General features: G+C 57.6%; 1 protein-coding gene across 1 annotated transcript; it reads left to right on the top strand.

The window, feature by feature from the left end:
• The first annotated feature begins 2,518 nt into the window (after positions 1-2,518).
• Positions 2,519-3,372, top strand: LOC134522639 (caltrin-like protein 2). Its single transcript, XM_063350457.1, has 3 exons — positions 2,519-2,596; positions 2,768-2,929; positions 3,117-3,372. Exons 1-3 carry the CDS (start codon positions 2,533-2,535, stop codon positions 3,119-3,121), a joined length of 231 nt encoding a protein of 76 aa, XP_063206527.1. The 5' UTR covers positions 2,519-2,532; the 3' UTR covers positions 3,122-3,372.
• Positions 3,373-12,006: the final 8,634 nt, after the last annotated feature.

Raw genomic sequence — 12,006 nt, 5'->3', positions numbered from 1 at the left:
TAGATTTAATAGAATGATACCAAGTATTTAACATTAATAATACTAGAGAACTAATACTGATCCTGATACCAATATAAAATAGACAAGGATCATTTCCAGCCCATTCCATCAGCAGGAAGACATGCACTCCCAGCAGGGGACAGCCAACGTGGGACACTGCGAGCGCTGCGGCTCCGGGAGCAAGGGAAGGGCTCAGGGCTCTGGCACCAGGGCAAGGAGTTCTCAGGATCGCAGCCATGAAAGGAAGAGAGAAAGTCCTCAGCAAACTTTCTAATTTATATTGAATGTGACGTTCATGGTATGAAATATTCCTGTTGGCCAGCTTGGGTCAAGTGCCCGGGTCTTGCTCCTCCTCATCCTTCTCACCTGGCAAGGCTCGAAAACACCGAGACCTTGAAACCCGCAGGTGCTTTGTGCACCCTGCTAAGGCTGGGGCTTGGCCATGGTCAAGCCCTGAGCCAGGGGACCGGGGGCTGCTGGCCTCCCTCCTCGCCATCCCTGGGAAATACAAACCGGAGACGCCTGGCCTGGCTGGGAAACTGCAGCATGGGCCGGCAGCATCCTCAGCATTGCACAGCTGCACTTGGCTCAGAAGGTGCTTTGCATGGAGGAAAGTATGAGCAGCGTGGGACGGGGGCAGCTCTGAGGGACCCTGGGGCAGCGGGTGCTGCACACGTGACAGAGTGCAACGCAGAGACTGCAGGTAATCCCGCACACAGAAATGCCATGGTCTGGGTTATTCCATGGGAATTTGCAATAGAAGCAGATTTTAGACTTTTCCCCTAAGGTCTTGCTATGGATAAAGCACTATCAAAAAGTCCTTCAGACGGATTTCTTCCCCCTCAGCTTTTCTGCAACTGAATCCAAGCCCTTGCTCCTTAGTGTTTTCTCCTCTCTTGGAGAAGGGAGGAGCACTCCACCCAAGCACCACCTCAGCCGGATCCTGGCACCAGCTGGGAGCACAGCACTGTCCTCTCCAGTCCCGGCAGCAGCTGAATGCCAGAGGATTGCTTAAAAATTAATCCAATGCTTGTCTTTCTCATTAAAAGTGCTAAATTATTGGTGCACGGCCCAGAAAGTCTATTTGGGTTGGCTAAATGCTCTCCCGGTTATTTAATAAATGACTTCACAAAGAACTAAGTGCAGCCACAGAATCATTAGGGAAACTGGACAATAATTAACAGATATCCAGTAAGTTAAGGTCCAGTTAACGTGCCCCATGGAGACACGAGAAGGGAAGTCTGAGCAGGAAAGGGCACGGTGAGACGCCCACCATGCCCTGGGTGGAAAGCGGGGGCTCCCGGGGCAGCACGATGGCTCAGGGGCTGCGTGGAGCACGTCGGGGCGATGCCCGGGCTTTCGCTGTCCTCGCCCTGCCCAGTTGTGAAATCGGGGGCTGCCCAGGGGGACCCTTCGCAGGAGCACGGGGTGTTTGGCTGCGGGTGCCTTCTCCTCCCAGGGCATTCCCAGCGCCTCTTTCCAGCACAGCTCAGGTTCCTGCCAGCCCCAGAAATCCCAAGGAAAGGCTCCGGGAACGCGTTACACAAGGCGAGGGGGACATTGACCCGTTGGTAGGAAATGGAGTAATTTCCCATTGCCCAAGAGCACCTAAAGAAAACAGCTTTGCCCGGAGCGGGGGTACGACCTCCTTGTGAGGGAGAAGACGGAGGCCTGAAGGCTGCTGAGATCTTTGTCCTCTGAGCAAGGACTAACAGTCCCTGATCCCTACAGCCATCAAGAGCTCGGGCTCGGTCACAGCGGGGCTGTTTGGCCGATGACAGGGCTTTATGGAGCTGATGCTCCTGCCCCGGTGAGGCCAGCCACCCTCTTCCAGCACCAACCTGCTTCCCGCATGGCAGCAGCCACCCAGAGAAGATGCTGGGGTTTGGGTGACCCCCATAAAGCTTGGGAAAGACTCATTCATCCCACCTTTCACCCCACCCTGAGCCAAAGCTGCTTTCCCCACACTTGCTTATGGCACCAGTGGGGCAGGAGCCAGCAGGGTGTGGGGCTGGGGCAGGTTTCCTCTGGGAAAACCTCAAAGGATCATCCCTGGGAAGGTACAGGCAGCCCCACGCTGATCTGCATCACGCTGTAAGGTTGGGTTTGCAGGTCCATGTGGAAGCAAGGTACAGAGGGAAACCCACATAATGGACCCACAGAAGGGAGGACGGCATGGTCACCACCTGGAGAAACGTATCTGCCCAGGAGAAAGCAGCTCCACTGCCTGCAGCCTGCCTGGGGAGATGGTGCCCTGGGCCATCTCCCCTTGGCTTGTCCCTCAGCCCCAGGTGTGGCTGCAGGGGACAGTTGTGCAATGGAATAACTGCTTCTTGAGCAATTGAACAATCCTGTTGGTATCTTGTGCAAAAAGCTTCCCTAAAATACAACGGCAGAGGAAAGAGGTACAAACTTCGGCATGTGCCCAGCCCAGCTCCTCATGGGGAGGAGGAGGGTGCCCAACCCCATCCTCCCCAAGGGTTTAAATGTCCCCCCAGCTCTCCACAGTCGCACCTCTCAGGGACACGCAGCATGAAGTCGGTGGCCGCCCTCCTGCTGGTGGGGATGCTCATCCTCTGGACAGAGCTGCCGACAGGTATGAGATGTCCCGGGATAAGGGACGGGGAGAAAAAACACAGGGGCTGGGAAGGAGCTGCGTTTGCATGGATCCTGTGGGAGGGGAGGGGAGAGGAGGGGGGCATTTGCTGGGGAGCATCTCCCCAGGGCCCCTCAGCAGCCTGGAGCAAACAGGTCCCTCCTCTCGCAGGCAGCGCCTGGTCCTGCCCACCCGTCCGTATCACCTGCGCCAGGCCCAACCCACCAAACCAGTGCTACAGCGACAGGCAATGCCCGCGGTACAAGAAGTGCTGCCCATCCTTCTGCGGGAGGAGATGCCTCTCACCCCGGCCTGCCCCCCTCGTCTCCTACGGTAGGGTCTTGGGAACCCCCCGGGTAGCAGAGCGGGGATACGGTGACAGTGGCTCTGGGCAGGGAGCTGTGTCCAGCTGCCATAGCCCTCCACCGTCAGGCCGGTGGGGTGACCGATGGCCAAACGCGCGGGCTGGGGTCACTCTGAGCACCAGACCCAAGCTGTTGCTTTCTCTCCCTTTCCCCAGCGTGAACTCCTGCTCCCAGGACAGACCGAGGACCTTCTCAGCATCCCCGTGCCACCCTGGCACCAGCCAGCTGCCCACGCCTCCGCTAAGGCTTGTCCTGCCCGATGCCAGCTCCTGGGAGGATGGGGACAGCCACCATGCTCAGAGACCACCCCAGCTCCAGGACCACCCTGCTCCCAGGCTGCCGCATGGTGTCACGTGCTGCCCGCTCGCCCTCTCCCTCCGCTTCCCCGCTGCTCTTTTAACAAATAAAAGAACTCGTCCTAGGGATGCTGATGATGTGCACCTCCTTTCCCCACCTCCTTGTGTCTCTCTCCAGGCTCATCCTGGCACATGCTCCTGCTGCTGCTTTCACCCCAGCACTCCTGCCTGGGGAAGAGGAGGAAAACAGTCCGGCTGCGCACCCGGAGCGTGGGTAGGGGCTGGCACGGGGGAGCAAATCCATCCAGAGCCACACAAACCCCGAGAGGAGAGGGCGATGGGAAGTGGCTGGAGCAAAACATGACGGGGTGATTTGGGGGACACTCCTGGCAGGCTGTGGGGGGCCCTGGAGAGCAGCGTGTCCCCCCGGGCACACCCCGGGACAGGCAGGGCTGTGGGCAGGGGACTGACCCTGCTGCCCAGGGGATGCAGGAGGCAGAGCATCCCTGTGCGTACCCACTTGGGGCACGGCTGGAGGAGGGTTACATAGACCTAAACCCCGAGAGGTGCTGAGCCCCTCACCACCCACCGATCCCGAGCTGGTGGGGAAAACTCAGCTGAAGAGAATTGCCTGGGAAAGCCTCAAGCCAGGGCACAAACACACAGCTCTAAGGGGTTCTTCTAACTTTTGTACAGTTGAGTGCTGGGGCCAAAAACCCAGGAAATGCTGAGAAGCACCAGCAGGAGAAAGTGTGTGCAGCCTGAGGGACCTGCCTGGCCTCTGCCCAGCACAACGGCAGAGCCGGGCATTGCCACCAGGCACAGCAGGGGCAGAGCATCGCCCAGCCTGCGCCGATGCCCAGCAGACAGTGCCCGCCAGCCCACCCCAACCACGTTACATGGAGCCACGGCTGATGCCAGGCTCGCGTGTCCCATCATCGTCTTCTCAAGCAGCAGACCCAGCCCAGGCTGGGAGCGGAGCCTGCTCTGTCTGCACGCACCAGAGAGAAGAGAGAGGAAAACGAGCGAGCACTGGACGGCAGGGGGAAAGGAACATCGGGGGGCTGGCTGGGAGGAGGCACTTTGCCTCCATGGCCCTCGACCCGCAGGTCCCAGCCGGGCAGACCCCGCAGGCAGCCCGGCTCCAGCCCCTCGCACCTCCCTGCCCGGGGGGAGCATCCTGCAGGCGCTGCCCAAAAGGTGCTGCTGCGGGAGCTGCTGCTGCCCCAGGGCTGAGCCAGCCATCCCCGCTGCCAGGCACGAGCCAGGCAGCCCGGAGAGCAGCGTGAACTGGCCAGATATTTAAACCACCCACAAACACAGCAGGATGAAACCTCTGGCTGCGGGATCGACACCTCACGTGGGCCAGGGCAGACACTGGGAGCTCCCTGGCCAAGGCTGGGGAGAGCATCTGCTGGAGCGAGTCCTTCCACAGCCACCCCCACGGAGGAACTGGAGGGAGGGAGGCAAAGACCCAGAAATTATTCAGTGACTGAGAAGGAAGAAGTCCTATGGTGAAGGACCACCTCTCTGCTTATCTCTGCCCTCCCTTGGCAGAGCTAAATGGAGAGCTTGTGCAGGAGGCTGGAAACGCCAGGTGACCTGGAAGGAACAGGCAGAACACGGGCTGGGAGCTCATCAGCCAAATTCAGTGTAAAAATCAGACATTGTTTCTGTCCAGTGCAGTGTCCTACTGGGGGGGGGGGGATAACTCTGCCGCCCTTATATCAACCCACCCCCCTGAGTGGGGAGCACTGTGCCACACAAGCCATGGGGTGACAGGGGCAGAGCCTCAGCGCTCCCCTGGCCATCCCTGCCCTGAGGCGGCCCAGGCTGGCACTGGGGCCAAGGGCAGAGAAGCCTGATTACACCTCCCGCTGGTCATTAGTCACAGATCACAGCCCTCCCTCCTCCATCAGGACCAGCTATTATCAGCTATTAAGCAGGCATTGCCATACAGCTGGCTAATTTGATAATGCTGCAATTATCTTGGTTTGTTAACAAGATTAAATTGCTAATTGGTTTGATTAAGCACAGAGCTCCAGGCATGGGGTCCCTCTCGGCTGGTAGCTCTCATGCCCTCGCAGTATAGCAGCTCCTCCACGGAGACAAGGGCAAGGCAGCACACCAGGAGGGGTACATCCTCCCAGAAAACTGCTGCCTGGGGCCTCCAGATCCCAATGCGATGGCCTGGAGAGGTCCCTCCTCCTGCCCTGAGCCAGAGCCAGCTTTGCCCATGTCACCGCTGTCACCCAGCTGCTGCCCCAGGCCGGCAGGAGGAGATGGCTGTGGGGCCAGAGGATGCTATGGGGACATCTGGTCTGCCTGGGTCCTGCTTCTTTCTCTTTGTGAGCCCTGCAAGTTAGAAAGCCCTGGGGCAACGCTCCAGCTGTGTACGTCCACCTGCAGCTGCCTCAACAAACCCTCTGCCCTCCTCTCCCCAGGCACAGGTCCCTAGCACCGTGCACAGTGTTTCCAGCAACACCCAGCTCACGGTGCAGCAGTGTACTGGGGAGCTCCCATCACCAGGGGTTAGACTCACCTGTACCATCCCCATGCAGCCAGCGCCCACCTGGGAGGAGGTGGGCAGCACACCAAAACACAAGCAGGGCTGGATCACTGATTGTGGTAAGCTCCTGGCAGCGTGCTTTGACTGAAAATCCTTTGGATCCAGGTCTCTGGGGAGGAAGAGAGTTCCCCTCTGCATCCTAGGTACGTGCCGGCGAGAGATCAGGAAAAGCAGCAAGTCCTGTGCCAGAGAGGAGATGTTTCCCTGCTGATTCTTCCCACAACATCTGCTTCCCCAGGGCTAGAGCAGCCTGGGGATGGATGGATTGGTTTTCTCTGTCTGGGGGCTTACCACAGCTCAGGACTTGCTTCTGTGGGACCTTTTTCTGTGATGAACCCACCAGGTCTGGTGCTGGGAACATGGGCAAAGGCTGCACTCAGGGACCCAGCTTTGGGTTAGGAACGTCCATCACAGCATGTCACAGCAGCAGCACCATTGCAGGGCAGGAGCCGTTCAGCTCCTTTTGCCTGTGGCAGGTCTGGCTTACTCCATCTTCCCTCAGAACAGGGGTTTGGGGGCCAGTCACCCTTGGACCGATCCCAAAGGAGACATCCAACACTCCCTGACATCCCAGAGGGTGGGATCCAGAGGGGCTCCCCAGGGAGCCAGCAGCACCACGGAGGCAGCCTTGCTCCACACAGAAACGCACTTTGGTCCACTCTGAGATGGAGACAGGGCAGAGGATGGAGAAGTAAGGGCTCACCCACAGCACACTCCTTGCACACCTGAATGTCTTTTTAATATTTTCTCAGTGCCTTCTCCCTGCATATTTCATGCTCTGGCTCAGGAGACTGGGTGATCAGGGTCTGAATACAGAACAGTTTGATGCTCAAGAGTGATGAGAGACCTTTTCAAGAGATGACTCAAACCAGTCTAATAAGAATTACTACAGCTTTGAAAAGGGAAGATTATTTAACTAGCCTGGCCCAGGAGTGGGAAGCTGTAGTCCCAGCAGGATCCAGCAATCCCGTCAAATCCAGAGGAGAAAATACCCCTGGCTGAGCAGATCCACCCGGCAGCAGCTCTGCCCGTGGTCGGGTGCTGCACACAATCCCCATCTCCTCCCAGAGAAGCAGCCAGCAGTATTTCCATGGGAAAAGAGTCAATACCATTCTGGTCCCCACCATAAAAGAAATATATATACACCTCTGCAGAAAAACAAGTGATCCTCACACTGCTGAAGGTCAACAGATGTATGAATTCACTCTGTGCTTTCTTCTGTGGGATGATTTATACAAACTCAGCTCCTCACCTGGACTGAGTCACTCCCCAGCCCCAGGGAGAGGGCAGTCAGGGCCCGAGCTGTCTTACACCAGCTGCTGCCCTCCAGCATTTTCTTTCTGAAGACACAGGGATGCCTTTTTTCCTGCTCTGGAATCTTGCCATGACCATACCTCGTCTTTCCTGGCCGGGATGCGATGCACTGGTAACCTTTCCCAGTGCCCTCCCCAGACACAGTGAGGGGGAACACACAGCACTGGGAAGGCAGCAGGGGAGCCAGGTCCCAGGCTGGCATGGTGAGGGAGGCTGTAGCTGTCACTGGGAAGCCTTTGGGACAGCCAGGGTGGAAGCTGTCCCTTCTGTCTGGCTCCGACATGTCACCCTGGTGCACTGCACCCAGCCCCTGGCATGGTGGGAAGCCCCAGGGTCTGGCAGAGGATGGCCCTGTGGTCCCAGGGATGCCGGAGCTGCCCACTGCCATTTCTCTCCTGCCTAAAGTGCCTCCAAGCCTCACAAGCAGATTGTGAGAAGGTCCTTCAATCTGGCACAGAAGCCACATTCTCCATGATGGCCAAGAGGCAGCAGAGCTGTGCCCTGCTCAGCTGAGCCACTTGGCTCCATCCTTCCCTTCATCCCACCAGGAATCCTCACCAGGCAGCTCTCTGCTGCGGCGGCACAAGGCTGCACACCCAGGAAGCCTGTCAGATGCTGGCAGGACTTCCTTTCCTTTCGGTTCCCTGGCTCAGGGAAGGCAAAAAACCGCAAGGCACTGGCAGTACCCTGTATCTGGGGGAGATCCCTGCATGCCAGCGTCCCCTTGTCCCCAAGCAGAAATGGGGCAGAGGAGATAGAAAACTCTTTCCTTTGCAGTAAGCATGTGTGAGGTTGATCAGGAGGCTGGGCAGCAGCACAGGCAGGGCTGGGGCTGCCCGGCTCCCTCTCCCACACCCCCTCTGCAGCCCCAGCTCTCTGCTCCAGGGCCAGACCCACAGTCCATCAGACAGGCTGAGGTCTGCATTCAGCCAAGCAGCAGGGATGCCACAAAAATAACAGCTTTTGCAAAGGCTGGCAAAGCACTTGAGGACTCTCACATGAAATAGTTTGCAGAGAGGAAAGCACCAGCACCAAGCAAAGCACCTCATTTAAGGGCCTGCCCTGCAACAGCCCCCATGTACCCACCAAACTGCAGCCCAGACCCCAGTCACAGCCAACACATGTGTCCTGAGCAGAGTCAGGGTCATAAACTCACCATCACCCCCAAAGCCACCAGCAGAGGCACCAGGGTAACCACACACCCCCTCCCACATGAGACCACTCACCTGACTCCAGCACCTCCCCATACCAACACACTTGGAGATGGAGGGTGGGCTATTTATGCTTTAGAGCAGCTCAGACGAGCTCCTGCTGCTCCCTGGCTCCAGCTGCGGAGGAGAAGCCATTTCCCAGCTCCTTCGGGCTCCAGCACCGGGTCCCCGTTAGTGCCAGCAGCATCACATGGGGGAATTCCTGCCTCTTCAGCCCTGCCTGTGCCAAGGCGCACACAGATGCTCCTTTCCCCGACAACTATGTAGGTTAATAACATGCAATGTGATTGCAAGACACAGGGAACCGCAGAGCTATATCAATATTTAGCTTTTACACATTTGGCTAATTAGAGAGCAACCTGTGATTCCCTCCGAAGGAGGCACGGCAGCTTCGCCCCTCTTCCTCCCCTTCTGTATGTTCCCGGTTCAGATGGGATAAACGTCAGCTCATTATTTCTGGAGTTCGCTGGTCGCAAACGGTCTGTCCCAAAATGCTATTCCCAGGCACTGGATGTCAGAAATCATTATACTAAATAAAGCTTCATGAATGATTCATGGAGCTGGGTTTCACATTAATGAGGGAGAGATGGGCAAAAGCAGCGCAGCGTCGCAGACCGCCGTGTCGCGCTCTTGCACCGACAGGCAAATGGAGAGGTTTGGACCTTCAAGGCACGAATCAGAGACATAGTGCAAATCAGAGAAACACCCTGGTCCCGACATGATCGGAGCTTGACCAAGCAGAGACCAAAAGCAGGCAACTGGCTCTTGCCCAAATACCTTTCTGCTTCAGGATCTCCTGTCACTGGATCCCGTTAATGAGCCCAGGGCAGCCCGCCGCTGCTCCGAGCATCCTCAGAGATGCGCGACTGCTTTTCTCATTAGCCCCAGTCTCCAGGACGGGGCTGGGCCAGCGCTCGGGACTCACGTACTGACTCCCTGGCTCTGTGCACTATGGCCACTAAAAATAGAAAAAATGTTTCCCCGAAATGTCATCGGGAGGCTCCCTCCAGCGCCCAGGGAAGCGGGGCTTCTGCCTGAGTGCCACACTGCGCCCCAGCATGGGCTGCCCACCACCGGGTGTTCTCTTGGGACGCAAATGCTTCTCCCGCTGCTCCCAGACTTTGGAAAGAAGGTAGATGTGTCTTCTCTTGGTACCTGAATCTACCTAAAAAGGCAAGTCCTGGATCCTGTAAATCAATCAAAGAGTGAGGGGAGCCCGCGACGTGGTGATGCTGGTGGCAGGAGGGGATGAAGCGTGGGATGCTGTGTGCATGTAGCAGGAGCGAGTGCCTGTGCCTCTCTCGACCAGCCAGGCTCCGCCAGCGAGATCCCATCCTTGGGTCTGCCCCTGCATCCCCGGCTGCTCCTTTACTGCCTGCTCAAAGAATCCTGGTAAAAAAAACCCTAAAACTACAAAAATACGGCAACAAGCAGCCAGACCAGCTGTACAGCAGGAAAAATCCATAGCTGGCATTGTAAAATCTGGGCTCTGACATGAAGACAGCAGCGATTCTCCATGCAGCAGCAGAGGAATATCTATCAGGAGGCCGAGGAGCCACCAGACACCCCTGCTCCTCTCGGCTGTGACTCTGCAGCCTCCCTGGGGCTGGCAGTGGGGCACCAACCCTGAACCACGGCAGGGCTGATCTGTGTCCGAGGACACCCACCTGGGGGGAGCAACGTGGGGGTCCTGTGCCAGCCTGGAACCCCGGAGCCACCCACTCCCCAGCATCTCGAAGGGCAGATCACCGATTCTGCAGCTCCATCAGCCCCAATTCCTCCTCCTTGGACCAAGGTGTCCTGCCCACACAGGGATGATCTCTGTAGGAGGGAGAAGGCAGAGAGGGGATGGAGGAAGCCAGCAAGTCCCCCACCATCCCTCGGAGCCTTGAGACCCGAGGACCTTCCACCACCAGAACCCCTCTCACCACCCCCTGCGCTGCCAAAACCTCCCGCAGGGAGCCCAAAAGACAGCATCCTTCCCAAGCAGGAGAGCCTCAGCCCCTCAGCCCATGCCCCGTTAATCTCCAGCTGTAGTTGCCCTCACACCCTCGCCGGCACAGAGGCGGGAGGCAGAGCCGCAACGGGAGCCGGGCACTCACCAAGAGCCTCCAACCACCGGGGCACTTTCACCTGAAAAAGTAACAAGAATAGTGACAATTCATCAGCAATTTGTAGTTTTGCCTTGGAATTTCCAACTGTGTCATCACAGTCGGGCAAGGACTAAAGGGCCCCAAACCCAGCGGCCGCTCTCGGACCCAGCTCCAAGGGACTTTGCTGCCCATGCTCCTGCCGACGCCAGCCCCTCGCCTGTGCTTGCTATGGGATGAAAGTTCCTGCAGGATCAACTGTCTCAGGAAAACGGCATCTCCCTTTATCCCTGCCAAATCCAGGTGGCAGGGAGCAGACCGAGTCCTTGCTATTAACCCCCCCTCTAACGCCACGCTGCTTTCTTGCAGCATCCCTGCCCGCCGTGGCTCCCAGCCCTGCTGGGAATGGTCTGTGGAGGGCTACCAGCCCTGCAGGAAGCCCTGGCCCGAGATGTTCCAGCAGGTTAATGATGACCCTGGGAATGGCCCTCGGCTTTTTGGATTCGATTTTTGGGACACGTCCTGGGCATTAGAGGGCAGTGAAACAACGCGGGGCAGAGACAGAGCAGAGGGAGGGGATCCAGCCCAGGAGAGATTGCAAGTTGCTGTAAGATGGGGACAAAGCCTGTCCTCGGGGCGCGTGGAAGCCTTCCAGACAGTAAATCATTGCTCTGAAGTGCCTGACCTTACACTGCAGCATCTCCCTGCTCCCTCTCCAGAGGTCCACTGTTTATATAAAAAATAGCCACCACTGCATTAAGACTCTCCAAATTTTCTCATGTTTCTGGTTTACAGCTTCAGAGCCCAACTGGAAGCCAAGGTCTCCAGCAAGTTCAGCAAATGTTCATTAATCTTGTCTGGCTTAGGCACCCAGTGGACTCAGTAAAACTCCAAGCCAAAAAAGTCCCGGGCTGTCCGAGCCATGGGCTGTAGCCAGGTAATACACCAAGAGCCTGTCCCGTGCCACCGCAGACAGATGGCAACGCAGTCACCTTCCTGCAGGGGCTGGATGGCACGGGTGCATCCAAGGGCTCTGGCACAGCCTTGGGGAGGCTCAAATCTGAAGGAAATTAGTTAAATAATCTCCTGGCGTGGAGCAGGCTGAGATCCCCCCCGTCAGCAGCACCTACAGACACCCTGTGGCTCTGGGAGGAAGATGAGGGTTGTGGGGGTGGGACCCCTGGAGCTGGTGGTCTCCTACTCCCTTCATCCTGCTCAGAGGATGCTGCCATCACGACTCAGCTTTCCCTCCCCGCCACCCTGTGGACCAGCTCAGGGGAGAGGCAGGGCTGCGTGGGGACAGCCCGTGGCACGGGAACGGGGACAGCTGATGGCATGGGAAGAAGGAGAAGCCCAAACCCCTCCGGCCACAGCTATCCCCTCCCAGAGCCTGTGGAAGGCCGGGGGGGACAAACACATCAGCGAGCGCAGAACCCACCATGAAAAAAAAAGGAGTATTAAGGCAAGCCCAAATGCCTTTGCCACCCAGAAACGCAAGAGCAGGCTTTTGCGTCTGCCCTAATTTAGCTCCTTCCCTCTGGAAAGGGCTATTTGTTAAATGCTTT

This window comes from Chroicocephalus ridibundus, chromosome 12 (genome assembly GCF_963924245.1).
Source record: "Chroicocephalus ridibundus chromosome 12, bChrRid1.1, whole genome shotgun sequence".
NCBI lineage: Eukaryota > Metazoa > Chordata > Aves > Charadriiformes > Laridae > Chroicocephalus > Chroicocephalus ridibundus.
Note: the sequence above shows the minus strand (reverse complement) of the source record. Positions and strands in the feature narration are given on the sequence as shown.